This window comes from Nomia melanderi, chromosome 12 (genome assembly GCF_051020985.1).
Source record: "Nomia melanderi isolate GNS246 chromosome 12, iyNomMela1, whole genome shotgun sequence".
Classification (NCBI taxonomy): Eukaryota; Metazoa; Arthropoda; class Insecta; order Hymenoptera; family Halictidae; genus Nomia; species Nomia melanderi.
The window spans coordinates 14,342,180-14,359,727 of NC_135010.1; the positions used below are offsets into that span (position 1 = coordinate 14,342,180).

The following is a 17,548-nucleotide window of genomic DNA, read 5'->3' on the forward strand; positions in this document are numbered from 1 at the left end:
AACACGTAGATACACAATAATTTCATTTCTATGTTTCTTCTGTCGAGGATATCTTTCGTTCTTTTTTTTTTTTCTTTCTTTTCGGTTGGAAAGAGTCGTGGACTCGTGGAACTGGCTCGAGTTCCGTGTCGTCTCGAGTGGGACGGACGGGAGAGAGATCCAGGGATAATTACGTTACAGTTCGGACACACCTGTCTGTCTGTGAAACGCGTCAACGTGTCCCGTCGATCCGGGTTACCGTGAAAGAGAAACGATAACCGGGATCGCCGGGAACCGGAATCCCGCTGGCAGGAAAAGTAAAAGAGTCCAAGGATATGTTTCAAACTTAGAAGGCGAGGTATGTCGTTTTCAACCTTTTATTGTAAATTGATCTACAATCACCATATCCTGGTTTTCATCGTCGTTTACATCTTCATCGTTTATAAATAGGAAAAAAAAGAGACATGTTACAGCAGCACTATTGCTCAATTATCCATAGTGTGTGTATGTACGTGTGTACGTGTCTGCGGCACATATACAAGTCTGTTTTCGTTTCTTCGCGGTTATCGACACATTTCTCGTGTTTCTGCGTTCGTTACTTTCAGTTTCTCGTTTGTTAAAACACCCGTGTCCCGTCGGACATAATTTCGCGTTATCACCGATTCTTTATTGTACAATTCAAACGATCGCGCGTGGCTTCTTACTCGTCGCCGACGAACGAACTCTGCCGAACACTCGCGGCCGCGGATATCGAAACGAAACGTAACGGCAGGGAGGGCTTGGAAAATTACCTAACTTACGAGAGTAACAATTACTTTGTGTGTGGTGTGTGTATTTATGTGTGTATTTTGTATAAGTGTGTTAGTGTGGAATGTGAGCGTGTCCGTGTGCTTGTGTACATGTGTGTTTCAGTTTCTTTCTTTTCTCAGCCATTCGCATCGTCATCCCCCGGACGTAAGAAAAATGCGTAAGATCACATGTCTACACGCGTCGAGGACAATATACATATTCCTATATTAATTAGAAAAATAATACAGATTTTGCCTTGTTAATGGAAACAATTAGCTATACGTAATGTACCACATGATTTATGCGGGTATGGACATTCGAGTATGTTGTCACAGCTAACCAAGTCCCTGAAAACAATTTGAAGAAAAAGTCTTTCATCTCCCGGACAAATGTGACATGTCGCTACTTTCTTTGCATTCTCGTGTTTCTTATGGGAACGACATTTTGCTTGGGATATGCACGTCGAACGGAAATCACCGACGAGACGGCGTGTGGTCTCGTACACGAAAATCACGAAGCACCGATAACGCGGATGAGAAAGGCAATGAACGCCGGAGCGAACGGTACGAAGCGAAATCGTCTAACATTCTTTGATCACTCTTCGTGTTATACTCGGTAGATCTCGGGCGCGTAATTAGTATCGCGCGACCGAGCACGGCCTTAAAATAGTTTTAGAAAAAGTCCGAGAGAACTCGTAAGAAAATATATGATCGAGGTAGCGAAAATAATATATATTCTCATACACGCGTACTTCGAAACGCTAGATCACAAAACTAAAAGCACAATGAATCATAAATGGAATCCTTCTCGTAACGTTTGGCTCCGAACGGAAAACGAAATATCGAGAAGCCAAGAACGCTGAATCACAAAATAAAATACCATACCAAACGCTAAACATGGTCAATTGTAAAACATTTTATTGTTTGCAAGGATATGTTGCGTCGACGAATTAAAAATGATAAACGTAGAATATTATGGTCCGAACATTAATTGACGAAGAATAAATGAGGATGTGAAATGTCCTACCTTATCAAGGTACAGGACTGTCTGTTCCGCTTCCGCTGTTGGTCCCAGCTTCCGTTTTCGTTGCAGCCACTCTGTCGCCTCGCTTGGAACTCTTCGATAAGGAAGCAACCTCTTTCAATAAACTAGAGATCTTGAGTTGCATCGTCGATATTTTGGCTTCGTACTCTTTCTCCGTAGCCTTCATCTTGTTGCGCAGTTCCGTCTCCGAGGTGAAGTTTTTCGCTTTCAATTCAGTGATCTATGAACAAAAACGATCGTCCCGAAGGTCATTCAAGTTGGTTCGCTTTACGGATCGACCATTCATTCAGGTGTTCAGGAACATTTACCTGTCTATCCTTGGCGAGCAATTGTCCATCTTTAATGGAGATTTGCTTCTGAAGATGGGCTATTTTTTCTTTGAGTTGCGTCACCGCGACCACGTGATCCGAACTGTTCGGATCGTGGGGATCATGGACACCGACCATCCTCGCAGCTTTCACCGGCGCAGGGCCATTCGTGTCGCCACCCTCTGACTGAGGCGGTAGCTTAGTTACGTCTACTCTGTGCGGTCTCTTATTGTGACCTTTCATTCTGAAGCAAAATCAGTGAGATAAGAGTACAAGTATCGCGCGAGCTGCTCTAACACGTGAAAACGTTACCGGCTTGCTTAACATCGAAGTGATACTGAAATTGTGACGAACACAATTAAAGCTACTAAGCATAAAGTTACCTTGTGACATTATGTATTTGAATAATTACTTTTGTTCTTTGTGCTTTGCTGCCCGCTGTTGTGCCAATTTCAAATGTGCCCTCCTTTCTGCATCCGATTGTTTTGTTTTCGCCAATGCTCGTTTGTATGATAATGTACACAGCCAGCATAACAATTTTCCATCAACCTTGAGCAATAATGTGGTTCAGTTAACACCGATACGAAAAGAAAAATATTTATGGAGAAGGACTCCAAACTCTTGTTAGCATCACCTTCTTATCTTCGTCTTGTCTGTCAAAGGCACACTTCTGTTTGCATTGCTCGCAAGTAACCGGTGGTCCATAACGTTTTTCGGAGTTAGTACATCGTTGACACTTGCTACCGATAAATGCAGCTATCGTATTGCAATATTCACAGGCCGATGGCTTACCATAAGATTTCACATTTTGCTCACATTTTTTACATATAGTGCTTGTATTACCCTTTCTGTAAGACGAAAAGCAGAAATGTTTAATGTAAATATCCGGAGCTAATTACAATGGTTACAAAGCAACATTTGTGAATGCTTACATTGTTTGCTGGAATTCTGACCTACAATACGTACATTTCACCACTGGAAATGCACCTCTGCACTCCTAAATAAGCAACATAATATAGAGAAAGTTTCTAAAGAAGGAAACGTACAAGTATAAAAATTTCAGTGTTCACACAGTGTCCGTGCTATTGTATGAAACACACAGTGTGGCGTAAGAAGAAAATTGAGAAAATTGTGTTTTAGAATAAATGTAAAACTTCCAAAGAAAAGTGGTCGTAGGATGCGATACTTATCTAGCTCTTCAAAACAAGCATCATGCAGAATCAGATCTGAAAATTTGATTGTGAAGGAATGTGTTCATACACGATAAATAGACTGCAGATTTTATGCATTTATAGCATACGCAATTCTATAAAACTCAGCATGATAGAAAGTTTTATACGGTTCAATGAGGTTTTTGTTTCGTGTGGACTCTGGTAGAACCCTTAACAGAGTAAACAAATTCTGTTTGAATCCAGTTCCTGTAAATTAGCCCACAAAGTATTATATTTGCATAAACGTCCGCAGTCTAGTGATTAATAAATTACAAACACGACTAATTTCCTGGTTGGAGTTCCAAACGTCGCGGAAGAGCATCGTTTGCACGCGAAACGCACGTTTCAATTGAAAGTTCTATAATTAGCGTGGTGTCTCGCGAAGACGAGAAACGACGCTCCTGAGGAATCGTCCGTACCGCGGAACAGAATTTCCGGGGGGAGAAAAACACACGAAAACACGAGAAACGATACCTTGCACAATTGCTGCCCCGGGGAGAGTTCCTCGAACGGATGCCTTGAAAAGCATCTGGAGCACGCGAACAGCGCTTGCACATTGTTCGCGCTCATCGTCGTGCGTCGATTTGTGTTTGGCCTCGGTACTCCGAAAAACCGTACGTCACCGATGATAAATACCGATTCGTGAAGGCGACGGGAGAACCGAATGAACGTTTTCGCTTTTCACCGCTGACGGCAGAACAAAAAGGAACGGAAAATTTGAAGGCGACGACGGCACTAACGGTGACGGCTCCTTACATGTTTCAAGACGTTTTGCGCGTACGACGCGATTGTTTTGCGTACATAACCGCGTCACTTTGCTCGTTCCTTGTACCGGTTGTTGATTTCAGACGGCCATCTGTGACTTCTTACGGGAGAAACGTTTTTACCAGGTTCGCGACAACAACCAGATGTCGCTTCCGTTCGCGTCGAACGGCCCGATGGACGTTCCGCAAACCAATCGTCATTTTTCTAACCAAAAGAATCGAACGACAATTGGTCAAGCCGCTATCGTGGCAACGATATTGCAAGTATTCGTAGAATTTGTCCTTTTTGACCTTTACACGTCGCTACCGGCCAATCAGTGATCTTTATTCGAAGAATCTCGGTAAAGTCGTCCACGCACGTGAAAAAGTACACGCGCTTGTATTCACGTAGCTTCTTATACTGTACAACTATAAACATAACCTAACCTCTATCAACGTGGTCCCATTGCAATGTAAACACACTTGATCTCGTTTAATAAGTGGAACGTAAATATTCTAGTGTGTAGTAATTGTTGCAAAGGTGAAATTAATTTAAGAATAAAAAATGCATTTCGTACGGAAATTCGCACGGAAATTCGCACGTAGACAAAAAGAAAAGGAAAGGGCTTTATATATTCGTCTGCCACACGTGATACGAAAACAAGAGGATGTGGCGAAGTTCTTTACCGGTGACTTTAAAGTAAAACCCCTTCGTCAAGCCAGCAGACATTGCTACGTAATTTTTAATACTGTCGAAGAAAAATTACGAAATTTAGAAGCTATGAAGAACACCCAAGTGAATGGTAAACGTTTAGTGGTAGAACCTGCAATTATAAAATCCAAAGATGACTTACCAAAGGTGAATAGAAAAAAGATTATTATACCTAGAATAAAAGAAGATATAAAAGTGACAAAGACGTGAGTATCTTTGTTTCCTGGTCACAATTGTTAGTTTTTTAAATACCTTAAAAAAATGTAATATTTTTTATACAGGTTGTTTGTGTCGAACATCAAATGTGGAACCGCACTTCAGGAGTTGAGAGCTGCTATTCCTGGATGTAGGTCCATTAAAATGTTGAAGCCTTATTCACCGAAATCCAGGTATTCCTCATTTTATTTTTATATTGTTTTGTACATTTGTTATCGTCAAAAATTTACTAATCATTTTAATTGGATATTTAGGGCTGCAATGATTAAAATGGAAAGTTGTCAGGTAGCTGCAGAATATTTAAATAATCTAAGAGATTGTCCAGTTGTGAATGGACGCAAATTAAGATTAAACGCTGACACTAGGATTAGAGTAAGAAAATCCAATGCTCCTCTAAAAATTTATGATGGAGAAACAGAAATACCCTTCACACCTAGCATAAGAAATAGTAATGAAGTTCTAGATCATATTGTTCTTAAGAGTGATATCTAAATGTTGTTGTTCCATTAAAATTATTTTTATACATACATTAATTTTTATTATAGACATTATATTTATTACTTACAATATTCTAAGGTAGTCTAAATAAAATTATTACAAAAATCTGTATATAGCAATTCACTCTTACTCCATAAGTAATATTCTCATTCATCAATGGTAGATTGTATTGACACAGTGGCTAGACTGTTTTCATTCTAGAACCTTACTTGACATCTACAAAGAAATCCATTGTATTTTATAAATAAGCCGACTCTGTTACTTCATTCAATACATCAACTGTACTTGCAATAAAACTCAAAGTTGAAGTCCTATTACAAACACACTATTGCAACACTATTACAATCCTCATTAGAGTTATTAATCATAGGAAAACGACGTTATTGCTACAAATAATCCATGACCGATATAAAAAGCGGATAAAAAATATCGGAAACTGTATTTGAATGCAAATGACAAGGTAACTAGTTCTATGTAATTAACAAGTTAGACGCTCGCATTCATCGTTCTGAACGGTTGTGTAACGTTTAACAAGTAAATCCACATTAAAAAAGTTTTCCTCGCAGAAAGCGTGCGTTAAAGATGTGTTTGTAAAAACTGTCATCAGATCAAAGATCAAGGTGAAATCTTCGCGCCTTTATAATACCGAGATGATGCTTGAACTGGAAACAGTTCAACAATTCGCTCGGTCGTGTAAAGTAGCGCGAGGAACGTTCTCGCGAAAGAAGGTGTGTCGAAGATTAGTGGAAGATTAAGTTTCATTGACGAAGCAACGTGTCGTCGAATGTCTGTTTCTACGAGTCGCGAATTCTGCGAATCTGCAAAATCGTCGGTTTTATTCCGAGCACGCGACTGAATATACTTAATCGGATGAAACGATTCATCCGTAACGCATTATTCATTTGTCAAACAAGTCGCTTGTCGGAAGAGCCGTGTACGTGAAAAAAACAAGATACCGTTCGACGTTGCTTTTCCAGTGAATCGCTCGGATAGCGATACGTTGCAAAGTGAGTGTATTATTACAAGAAAAGAAAAAAAGAAATACACGCATCCACCAGATGCGTTCAACTATAAAAGTAAATCGTTAGATTTTATATCTTAATCTTAAAGGAAATTTCATGAGACGCAGACGATAACCCGCCTGCTACAGCCGATATCGCGTAAGTTTTCCGCTAAGCTACGCGGCTTCCTTTTAGAGTATTGATTTGCAATAAAAAAAATGTGTGCTTTTAATAAATTTAATCGAAGCGGGAGAAACGGCTCGAAAGCTTTATCGGCCCACCGCTAGGTAGCAGGGTAACCTTGATCGGCAGTTTTGTTTAGATTTGTAGAAGTGTGGTAGCTCACGATGCTCTATGCACGAACACGCAACGCGCACACAAAGGAACGGGACGTCTCTCGAGAGCTTGGCATGAAGTAACCAATAAGCGATTTGCCAGTCTAATCGTTCCAACGTCATTGCATAACTCGCGTTGCTTTTTAAACCAATTATTTAATGCGCTGCGTGCAATGATTTTGCACTTGGAGGCGTTTACCGATCGATGTCACGCGCGTGTGGTCACGCCGACCGAAAATGCGTATGGGCGTAATAACGCCGGCGAGTTCTGCGAATTGGATGTACGTCAGAACTAACCTAAAGGGTTAAAGATTATTCACTGCGCGGTGTTCTCTAACCAGGAAAATATATTGTCCTAAATAAGTATGAATCATCGTTCGCCGCCGTCTCATCGAACTTCGACTTCGACATGTTCGACGTTGTCGGTTACCCTGTGCAACCTGCGAGATAATTCGCGTATAGGTTAACTCCATCGACAGGCGTCCATCGACCGTTTACAATCTGTCATTTAGATTTCGACATTTTGTAAATCGTAATGTAATTATATGAATAGAAATATAGGGGTAAAGTTTTCCGTGGATGTGTCACGTCTTTTGCCATGTATTTTATAATGGTCGATCCTCTTGAAACGTTCCTGTTGATAGGCAATATTGAATCAGTCAACGTTAGTAAGGTAACTAAAATACTCGTGTCCGTTTATCTGGTCTCTTATCATTATTGTTTCCGTGTCGCATTGGCATTTCAGTTATTTAAAAATATGATAGTGTTATTAAGTGATGCGCCGTAAATGTACGCGCGATAGTGGTCTATAAATATGATTTTATTAATTTGCTGAATATAAAAGTATTAAGGTGCTCTTAAAACGATGTGCGCGCGTGTTAATGTATGCTTTTATTTTTATTCTGTTTCAGCAATTTTATGGAATACAATCAATTCCATTTTGTAATAAGTTTTGATTACCGTGTCTCTAAAAGTGAACAAGCAAGAAATTCTTTACGATGCATTTATGATTAAATGCATATAATCTATACATAAGGAATAATGTTTAGCATTCATCTGTATTTGTGCGTAACCTGATTGCATTAAAAAATGCAAGCCAAGAAGCGCTATTTATTATTATTCGTAACTTGTGCGTTTCTTGGTTACTGTTACTTTGGTGGTTACCGGTTAAAAAGTGAGAAGGCAGGAGGCAGATCTCAGTTGCCTTACGAGCGATTGCCTTCGTACTTAAGTATAAATGAAGAGTTCTATGACAAGGATTTAAGAACATCAAATGGAAATTCTCTTGTATCTCAACGTATGAGACAATGCCGTATGGAGACATGTTTTGATTTCACCAGATGCAAGAATGGTTTTACCGTGTATGTCTATCCAGTTGAGGATGTGATAAGTCCGCTATACCAAAAAATATTAAATGTTATTACGGAATCAAGATATTATACACCGGATCCAAATAGGGCATGTATATTTGTGTTAGCTCTGGATACATTGGATAGAGATCCATTGTCAACAGAATTTGTACACAACCTTCCAGCTAAATTAATGCGCTTACCGTATTGGAATAATGGAAGAAATCATTTGATATTTAATTTATACTCTGGCACATGGCCTGATTATGCAGAAGACTCTCTGACCTTTGATTTAGGCTTTGCTATGCTTGCAAAAGCTAGTATGTCAATATTTAGGCACAGACCAAACTTTGATGTGTCTATACCTTTATTTGGAAAACAACATCCAGAACGTGGTGGAGAACCAGGTCAAGCTTCAGAAAACAACTTTCCAAACAATAAGAAGTATGTGGCAGCTTTCAAGGGTAAAAGATATGTCCATGGCATAGGATCTGAGACTAGAAATGCTCTCTATCATTTACACAATGGTAAAGACTTGGTATTTGTCACAACTTGTCGTCATGGCAAAGCATGGAGGGAGTTCCAAGATGAACACTGTCAACAGGATAATCAGGAATACGATACGTTAGTGTGACTATATTGAATTAAAATTATTGTATCCTTGAAACAATCCTGAATGCATTGTTTGCAATTTTAGGTACGATTATGAAATTTTGTTGATGAATGCTACCTTTTGTCTGGTACCAAGAGGCAGAAGACTTGGTAGTTTTCGTTTTTTAGAAGCTTTAAGAGCTGGATGCATTCCGGTTATTCTAAGTAATGGCTGGGCGCTTCCTTTTCACGAACGTATTGATTGGACGCAAGCCGCTATATTTTCTGACGAAAGACTGTTACTTCAAGTATGCAAGATTCACTTACTTACCATAAGAAGACAGATAGAAGTTCGAAAGTTTCGAAAACATCTAAATTATATACTTCCAGATTCCAGATATAGTGCGGTCTGTGTCTAATGTACAGATACTTAAATTACGGCAGCAGACGCAATTCCTTTGGGAACGATACTTCTCGTCAATAGAAAAAATTGTATTTACCGTGTTCGAGGTAATTAATTATAATATATACCTACTCGGGTGCTTGATATTTATTTGCGCCGTTGACTTATAGACTGTGCATTAATATTTCAGAACATACGTGAACGTTTGCCATGGGAGGGCACCAGAGAAAAACTCGTTTGGAATACTAGTCCCGGCGCATTAGCGATATTACCGCAATTTGCCGATAGTCAGCAAGAACTTCCGTTTTCAAAGAGCAATCCGGGTAACACTTTTACTGCCATCATTTATTCGCAGTTAGGGTCTACTGCCGTACTTTATCGTCTGCTTAAAAGCGTTGCGAAAAGTAAATACCTAGATAGGGTGAGTAATAAACGCTGGCATCATTCCTTTTGGCTTGTTAATAATTGTAAATAAATAACCGTTGCGCGTTGTTACGTCTCAGATTATACTAATGTGGAATTCGGATGTTCCACTACCGAGGAGGCCACGTTGGCAAGGGATCAAAGCGTCAATACACATCGTCACGGTCGATGGTATATCCCAACGTTTCTATCCTCATCCGTTAATCAAAACTAGTGCCATATTATCGCTAGATGAAGATGCCACACTCAATACCGACGAAATTGATTTTGCATTTACGGTTTGGAGATCGTTTCCTGATCGAATTGTTGGCTATCCAGCAAGATCACATTACTGGGATGACTCGAAGGTAACCATAAAACACATTATTGTTATTATTATCGGTTCGTTAGGAAACAGGGAAACATTCGTATCATATTCTTTGCGTTTCCACGTTACAGCGGTCATGGGGTTATACAAGTAAATGGACAAACGATTATAGTATAATTCTAACTGGTGCCGCTTTTTACCATCGTTATTATAATACGTTATATACCGAATTACTGAGCTCGACGCTTCATAAGACCGTTGAGCAGTCGCAGAACTGCGAGGACATACTTATGAATTTTTTAGTAAGCCACGTCACACGACGACCACCGATTAAAGTGACGCAAAGGAAATTGTATAAAGATACTACAGTGGCTGGAATTAGGTATGTCGTTTCTTATCCTTGATATTCAGATCTCTGTTCAGTGTATTTCGGCTGGGAATCGCAACAGGTGTGTAACATTGTAATTTTTAGATCTCCCTGGAACGATCCAGATCACTTTATACAACGGCAAACGTGTATGAACACGTTCGTAGCCGTTTTCGGCTACATGCCGTTGTTACGTTCCAACATGAGGCTCGACCCTGTTCTGTTTAAAGACTCTGTAAGCAACTTGCGCAAGAAGTATAGGCAAATTGAATTAGTTAGTAATTAGAATTATACAAGATATTTTATCAGTTACGCAGTTATCCACACTCGAAACGAGCATCCTATATATACACGTATAGTCTCGAACATTTCGAAGCGATAGTGGCGCAAATTGCTGTTTAGCGCAGCGTGGTTGCGCGCTCACGCGGGCGGCTACTTCCAAATGTATAGGGAACATTTGCAGCGTTGTAAGTTTAGAAAAACCGCCATGTTTACGGTGGTTGTCGGACAGCGAATCAAGAAGGTCTTTCATTCGCGAGGAATGGCGATAACCAGTGCTTTTACGTATTCGCAAATGAATTTTGTACAAAATATTGATAGGGTACCTTATGATATTGTTCCAATTCCAATCGGGCCGCGGCACCTTGTCGCGCGATCGCCGTGTTCAATTGATGTACATACGAATCGTTCCATAGATAATAAAACGAGCGAAATATAAAAAAGGAAGAGAAAAGAAAAAAGAAACGAACGAATAACAAAAGTGGAGAAAAAAAAATTGTTCAGGCGAGCATCTTTCGACTTTCAAAACCGGCCTTCGACGCTGCGCGAGGTATTCCGATCGTGGTCGATCGATCGCTCGAAAAACCAAATTCACCGGGCGCTTGCTTTATCTCTGTCGTGCGAAACTGATATTTTATACGAGTCTCAGGGACAGGGATCTGTTTGCGCGAGGGAAAGAAAATCGAAGCGCGACTCGCGACTCGCGCGATTCTGGGCTATCTGAGAGCTTTCGGAAATCAGTTTCTTTGTGACTTCTCACGGTAACTTTTACGGTGTCTTGATTACGCTGACTGTACAGTTTAAATATTTCTTAGCGTAAGACGTGGCTGCTAATATTATTCGCCGCAAGGTTCCGAGGAAAAGTAAAACGATCAACGTGTACGCCTCCGTTTCCGCCTGAACGCGGATCCATTTATCGGTAACGTCCCATTTGTTTCTTCGACGTGTACGTTTGTGCGTAGTCTCGCTATGTATTCGGGGCACAGATTATTCGTAAGTTGTAATCATGTACGTAGAAGGTATTTCCAAGGTTTTACGTATCACTCTATTGCGGGAACGTTCGCGTTTTATTCCTTTTTTTTCCCCGCCGTTCGTTCGCGAACGCGTTGTACAGCGCGCGATCGGTCTTGTACATTTCGTCGGTTCCGTTCGCATTTCAACGAGCTCTCGGTAGACCTTTAAGAGGAAGTAAGAAATTACTTGCGACAATATCGCAAGTACGTCTAGTCGTTCACGTTCATTTACATTGGTACGCCCGAAGGGAAAGCAAATGATTCGCGTAGGTAAACCTCGACGCCGTATATTTGTGTTTCCGCGACGCAAGCAAAGAGGATGATGTACATATATATATGTGTATATGTGATACGTTCGTAATTATCATGTGATATATTCGTAATCATCGGAGACAGGATTCAAAAGGATTTTCGTAATTCCGTGTTAATGGCATTTTTCGTCCGCCGCGGCAACGTATGTCCGCGCGCGTTATTATATATGTTACGTGAAATGTTCTATTTTTTAACGTACTCCTGATTTTGGATATCCGAAGAATCAGCAGGAACGAAGAATCGCGCTCTCTCTCTCTCTCCCTCTTTCTCTCTTTTTTCCCTTTCTCTTATTCTTCTCTCTCTCTCTCTCTACCCTCGCTCCCCGTCGAAACTGGCACATGTATATAATTATTTTTCCACTTCACGACACATGGTGTCAACGATACGTTTTCTACGTTCAACGAGATGCACGGATCGCGTCCGCCTCTTTTTTCCTGCATATTCTTCGCCACCACGAATTTAATTAGGTACGGGACTGTGCAAAACTCGAGCGCTTCTCCTCCGAACAAAGATATTAACACACTGACAAAAAAGCAGAAAGCAAGAAGAGAAAGGAAGGTACCAAACGTTACGTTTTTAATTCTAACAGAGGGGTATTTTAACATTAAGCGTATAGACAGTTGGATGTTACTTAGCGGATCTATGGTTTTTCATTCGTTCGAAGCTGATCGTCGATGTATAATCATGTTGCGTCAGAATAACGTGTATTTGAACAAATATTGATGATTTTATATGGCCGAAAGGAACAAAAAAATAAAGTTTTTATACAAACCTGGGACATAATCCGTTCGTGTAACGAAGACATTCAACCATATTTCCCGATCTCACCGTGAGAGAGCAACGGCCAGCCGTAAGGATATCTACTTTACGAAACGCAATACGCCAGGCGAAGAGTGCCTCCCGGAGGTAACAAGGGAAGTTGCGAATAATTCAGCCGATTTTACGGTCTGCGTTTCATAGACGACGAGAACTAACCCTTCCCGACGTATTTCCTTTGCAGAGGAACGAGCAACTTTTCTACAGTCACGGAGCTGTCGGCTGGTCACGTAAGCCGAGAACGGTTTCAGGGTTACCGATACGAGAAACGGGAAAAATTTGATCGAAGGAAGGCGGATTTCGTCGGTGGAAGGCGACCGGATCGGTGTACCGTGCGCTACCACCACCACCACCACCACCAGCATCGTCGTCGTCGTCGTCGTAACCACCACCACCATAAGGCAGCGGGACCACCACCACCGCCAGCAACGCGGCCACCACCATCGTTCGGTGATCGGTGGACGCGAGAATGGTGGTGGCCACGCGGTATACCGACCAACACTCCCTTCTTCTTTGTTGCTGGTTTGCTAGAAAGGTGACTATGCCAAGAAGACAGGAGGTATTGAGCACGCCTTGCGTATACCCAGTCACCTTTCTCTCTTCGTGACCGTAGCATATGTTTTGCGACGTCGATGGAGCTCTCGCGGCTTTGAACGGCGCTAACATCCGAAGCTGCTGCTGCTGCCGCTGCTGCTCCCTTCCTTCCCTGTTTATCTTCTATTATTCTCCCCGCGGTGGATTTTTACCGAATCCTCGAGCGAGAACGTCCAGCCAGAAGACAGCGAGAGCCAGTGTCCGCTCGGCAATCCGGGATCGGGCTCGGTAGAAAACCTAATCCACGAATAAAACCAAGGGGAACCGCGCGGCGAACGACGGAGTCACCGGTCATCGTGCGATCCATCGGTTCCACCGGTTCGCCGTTCATCCATCGTCGTTGGTTTTTTACGCATATGTGAGCCGCACACCCTTCGGCCATCACCTTCTCCTCCTCCTTCGACTAGAGCCGGTACCTTCGATCGGAAAACATTTTCGTCTTCGCATCGGTACGCGATATACCACCGTCGAAGCTGTGCAAGGATCAACGAAAAGGAGACGCGAAAATGATCGTGAACAGCGTGTTGCTCCTGCTGGCGGTCATGTCCAGAGTCGGTGAGTGATGAACCACTTTTTCTCACAGCTTTTTCTACGCTTTACCTTCCGAGAACGAGTTCCAAACTTGCCGCTAAACAATCCCGGCTCCTCCGCGTCACCGAGCGCTCCGGCTTGACATTTCTGTCAAACTTTTTTCTCGCTTCCCGGTTGGCTTTACGATCTCCGGCTGTTTTCGGTCGCCGCGAAGTTATACGATCCTCCGCGGTGGAAGTCCGTCCCGCGCGGTTCTCTTCGAATCGCGTCCGAAGGTCGAAGAGGAAAACCGATCGCGGTGAACGGCGGCGCGAGACAGATTCGTATTCAAATGTCTCGAACGGTTGGCCGTTATGTAACGGGCAAGTGATATTTCGCTAGGGTGAACCTTGGCTCGGGGAAAATTCCACAAAAATCTACGGGCCGCCATTAGCGACTCGCGAGTCGCGGGCAGAGTCTAAAAAGCGTTGAAAGAAATCGGTCGTTCGCACTTTATAGAAACCGTCGGTTTTGTAAACAAACACCGCTCGAATTATCATAAGCAATTAGCCGGTGTCCGTGCATCGAACGGAGCTCGTTACACTGTCGGAATTGCATAAGGGAAGTCGTTCGGACGGTGATTTTGTCACTGAACTCCGATTGAGTCGGTGACTACTGCTCGCCGGTTAATTCGCTGGTCCGCTAGTTCACATTAGCCGCGCTGAAATGTCAGTTTACGTAACGCGTCGGGTCGTTGGATAACTGGCACACGCGGAAACCAAGCAAATCGCCTGTGGGTCCCCGAGGGTGTGCCCCAAGGGTGCGCGGGGCCCCCTTTTTTCTCCTCCCGGCGGCGGTTCTCTTCTCGGCTGGCCCCAAATACGGTGACACGGCTCTAAAACGCTTCCTCGAACGGCCGGATCGGCTTAATTCGCTTGGACCGCTTTGGGAAAAAGTCCGCTACTCGTTAGCGGCTCTTATCGAGAGGCGTCGGGAATACTTGATATCGCTTTGAATACCCCGGCGCAGCCGTTTAAGGGAATTTCCGCGGTTACAACGGTCGACGGCTATCCGGGTCGCGGATTTTTCGGTTCCTCTCGGTGTTCGGTAGTTTCGTCTCGACCAAGACCAACGGCCGGGACCAACCTAATTTCTCGGCTGTTAATTCCCGCGGATTCGCCGAGCGTCGCCTGGTTTACCGTTCTTTCGCAAAAGCCTGCTCGTTTCGCTCGCGGAAACCGTTCACCGTGTTGCGACAGTTTCTCCCCGACGTATCCCCGAGCCGAATTACCAACGGGAACTGCTCGCAAAGTGCCCGACAAATTACCTTTTCCATGCTCAAAAATTCATGCTCGTGCTAATGGCAGCCGCACGCGCGCCGAAGGCCTTCGGGTCTCCTGCGCGATCGAGCGAACGCCGGCGAACGGAGTGGAAACTTGTAGACAAGGCGACTTAGACGATATATCCAACATTGTTACGAGATGCTTGGGAGAGTGCCTCGCTCCGATAGAATCCCGACGCGAGCTAAACGACCGCGGAATGCCAGCGTGGGGTCGCGCGGGGAACCGTCGTACGCGAAGGACGATCGTGAATACTGTTAAAAGGGCTTGTCCCGTTGATCGCGGCGTTTTCAATGATTATGCCGCTCGATCATGGGGAACCGAGGGGACCGGTACTTCGTCGCGGCGATTCGCTTCCGATTCGGAAAAAAGGCCCGACCGGTTTAAAGAGATTTCCTCGAGCCGCGCCCTGCGCGCCACCCGAACGTAATCTCGACGATATTTCCAGCCGGGGAGTCCTTGACGCGATCCGCGGCTCGGATCGGGGGCGGATAAATTACGGGGCGTAAACTGCGTCCCGGCCGTAAATTAACTCCGATAGCGGCGGACGACGATACCGCGGAACGCGGCGCCTACGCGCGAAGCCGGCCATCTACTTCCATGCGTCTAGGACCCTCCGATCCGCCGATCCCGGACAGGTCTGGAGACAGCCGATTACGATCCCGGCGTCCTGTAAATTTCCTCTCGCGCGTTTCCTCGGTTCCACTCGCCTCTCGTCGATCGGATCTCGATTCCCCGTTGACACGCGAACCCCTCGTTAACACCTTGACGAGTCCACCGTGACGGATCCTCTTTCGATCGGCTCGATTTTCAAACTTTTGCCGAATCGCGAACTGCTATTCGATTCTCATAGCTGTTACCTACCACGTTTTAACACTTCGATTTTCGTGTCGTTTAACTTCAGGCGACCTTTCGCATAGTTTCGACATTGAATTTCCTTGGGGAACGTGGAGCAAACCGATTTTTACTGGATCTCAGGAGGGATAAGGAAGAGTTTCTCTGTAGTTTCCGTTTCGCCAGGAAAATCGCTTCGACGGCGTTTGGTGACTGTTTGGCGGTCAACCTGTTGATCGCCGGCATAGTTTCGATTCCAGTTCGATCCCCCGCGACCGAAGGATACACGGTATTCTAATTCGTCCAGGATTTATGCGGGCCGCGAGCGCGACTCGACGGAAGGGACCGAATCAATTTGAATACCCGTTGCGCGGGCACGTGGCCACCGGTCAGCTGTTCTCATGGATAACGTCTTCGTCACGCGTAACACCGCGCGACGACGCGCACTTCTGCCGGGAGGGAAGAGAACAATCTGGAAACCACCGTCGAAGGCCGGATTCCGCGCGCACCCGCGCATTCTGCGCCGCCGCGCCGCGCGTATCGCCTGGAGACCGAGGAGAACGTCTAGGATAGGCATCGCAGGAACGCTACGTAACCGTTTTCTAATAACCAGATTCGATTAAACGGCGTATAAACGTGGTAATCGAGGCCCGGGGCATTCGAAACGGTCTCGAGAAGTACCGGACAAGCAAATCCGCGGGAAAAGGCGTACGTGTGTTCCGCGCAACGAATCGGGACTCTCGATAATTTCTAAACAAACCAGGCGGTCTCCCAACCGTCGTATAATTCAATTTCGTTTCTGTGCGTTTCTCGTTAATCAACGGGAACGAATTTCTGATGAACGGTTACGATGCGAGTCGATCATTTTTATCATGTTTCATCGGTGAAACGGGTTACGATACTTACGCGTTCCATTCCTCGTTCGGATCAACGATCGCTTCCGAGTGGTTCCATTTTAATGCACCGATCGAACGTTTCCGATAAGAATCGCGTTCTAGCCCTCTCCTCGGACAAGAGGTAAATTCCGTGTCTCTATTTGTATAACGTTCGAATCGAAACGCAAAGTATCCATTGTCATTGGAAAAAAATCCGAAGCATTTGTTTCTGTCACTCAAACGTTGCAAGTTATCCAGTTTTAACCAGAAAACGGCCGCACCGTGCGTCGCGTCGTTGCGCGGACGATACGATGGATAATCCGTTGAACGAGTGAAAAAACAAATCGCCGTAACGGCGTCGTTAATTGAAACGACACTTCGCGAGATTCCATTCTGTCACGGAAGAGCAAGCCACTCGGTAAGCGAGCGAGCGAGCGAGCGAGAGAGCATTTCGTAAAGATTGGTCTCACTTTCGGGTGACGTGGTTCCGAGTAAAAGAGAAACTGGCTCGTTAATCGTTCCAATTATCGTGAATAAAAGCTGTTTCCCCGGCGTTCCAGGCCCGAGATCAGACACGGAGTCGGGATCGTTGTTAGAGACGAACGGTCGACGAGCATTCACGTCGGGTCTAGGCGATTTCGCGAGCGGAACGAGCGAGCTTGGACCGTTCCAGGATCCTCGTTTCAACCGGATCGCGTC

The 17,548-nt window shown here is 44.1% G+C and overlaps 4 protein-coding genes across 8 annotated transcripts in view; 3 read left to right on the forward strand and 1 right to left on the reverse strand.

The window, feature by feature from the left end:
- Positions 1-342: 342 nt before the first annotated feature.
- LOC116432550 (protein FAM76A) lies at positions 343-4,217 on the reverse strand. Its single transcript, XM_031989626.2, has 7 exons — positions 3,806-4,217; positions 3,053-3,117; positions 2,755-2,968; positions 2,533-2,669; positions 2,121-2,364; positions 1,795-2,032; positions 343-1,115 (listed from the first exon to the last, which is right to left on the reverse strand). The coding sequence occupies exons 1-6, from the start codon at positions 3,899-3,901 to the stop codon at positions 1,799-1,801; spliced, it is 990 nt and encodes a 329-aa protein (XP_031845486.1). The 5' UTR covers positions 3,902-4,217; the 3' UTR covers positions 343-1,115; positions 1,795-1,798.
- A 96-nt stretch (positions 4,218-4,313) lies between these two features.
- LOC116432551 (uncharacterized) lies at positions 4,314-5,659 on the forward strand. The gene is made up of 3 exons (XM_031989628.2): positions 4,314-4,992; positions 5,068-5,175; positions 5,257-5,659. The coding sequence occupies exons 1-3, from the start codon at positions 4,640-4,642 to the stop codon at positions 5,492-5,494; spliced, it is 699 nt and encodes a 232-aa protein (XP_031845488.1). The 5' UTR covers positions 4,314-4,639; the 3' UTR covers positions 5,495-5,659.
- A 468-nt stretch (positions 5,660-6,127) lies between these two features.
- On the forward strand, positions 6,128-12,663 carry ttv (exostosin glycosyltransferase 1 ttv). Of its 4 annotated transcripts, XM_031989623.2 has the most exons (9): positions 6,128-6,507; positions 6,611-6,660; positions 7,748-8,809; positions 8,883-9,084; positions 9,167-9,286; positions 9,370-9,600; positions 9,683-9,949; positions 10,041-10,291; positions 10,382-12,663. In XM_031989623.2, exons 3-9 carry the CDS (start codon positions 7,926-7,928, stop codon positions 10,560-10,562), a joined length of 2,136 nt encoding a protein of 711 aa, XP_031845483.1. In that variant the 5' UTR covers positions 6,128-6,507; positions 6,611-6,660; positions 7,748-7,925; the 3' UTR covers positions 10,563-12,663. The 4 variants fall into 4 exon arrangements, with proteins under 4 accessions (XP_031845483.1, XP_031845480.1, XP_031845484.1 ...); XM_031989620.2 differs by having other exon boundaries at positions 6,128-6,660; XM_031989624.2 differs by lacking the exon at positions 6,611-6,660.
- A 577-nt stretch (positions 12,664-13,240) lies between these two features.
- The window catches only part of Cda5 (Chitin deacetylase-like 5), a 57,713-nt gene continuing 53,405 nt past the window's right edge, over positions 13,241-17,548 (forward strand). The window contains exon 1 of one of the 2 annotated variants that reach the window (XM_076372806.1): positions 13,241-13,845. In XM_076372806.1, the coding sequence (XP_076228921.1) occupies positions 13,797-13,845 (49 nt within the window). In that variant the 5' untranslated portion in view covers positions 13,241-13,796. The remainder of the gene's footprint in view (positions 13,846-17,548) is intronic. The other variant, XM_076372805.1, reaches the window with a different exon arrangement.

What these genes read in the sequence shown, in the direction of transcription:
- LOC116432550 (XM_031989626.2), bottom strand. Translation starts at nt 3,901, where the DNA reads ATGAGCGCGAACAATGTGCAAGCGCTGTTCGCGTGCTCCAGATGCTTT. An exon ending in GACAAGACGAAGATAAGAAG is followed by an intron (nt 2,670 to 2,754) that starts GTGATGCTAACA and finishes TTATTGCTCAAG; the next exon opens with GTTGATGGAAAATTGTTATG. An exon ending in TGCTCGCCAAGGATAGACAG is followed by an intron (nt 2,033 to 2,120) that starts GTAAATGTTCCT and finishes TTTTGTTCATAG; the next exon opens with ATCACTGAATTGAAAGCGAA.
- LOC116432551 (XM_031989628.2), top strand. Translation starts at nt 4,640, where the DNA reads ATGCATTTCGTACGGAAATTCGCACGGAAATTCGCACGTAGACAAAAA. An exon ending in GATATAAAAGTGACAAAGAC is followed by an intron (nt 4,993 to 5,067) that starts GTGAGTATCTTT and finishes TTTTTTATACAG; the next exon opens with GTTGTTTGTGTCGAACATCA. An exon ending in CCTTATTCACCGAAATCCAG is followed by an intron (nt 5,176 to 5,256) that starts GTATTCCTCATT and finishes TTGGATATTTAG; the next exon opens with GGCTGCAATGATTAAAATGG.
- ttv (XM_031989620.2), top strand. Translation starts at nt 7,926, where the DNA reads ATGCAAGCCAAGAAGCGCTATTTATTATTATTCGTAACTTGTGCGTTT. An exon ending in GATAATCAGGAATACGATAC is followed by an intron (nt 8,810 to 8,882) that starts GTTAGTGTGACT and finishes TTGCAATTTTAG; the next exon opens with GTACGATTATGAAATTTTGT. An exon ending in ATTACTGGGATGACTCGAAG is followed by an intron (nt 9,950 to 10,040) that starts GTAACCATAAAA and finishes TCCACGTTACAG; the next exon opens with CGGTCATGGGGTTATACAAG.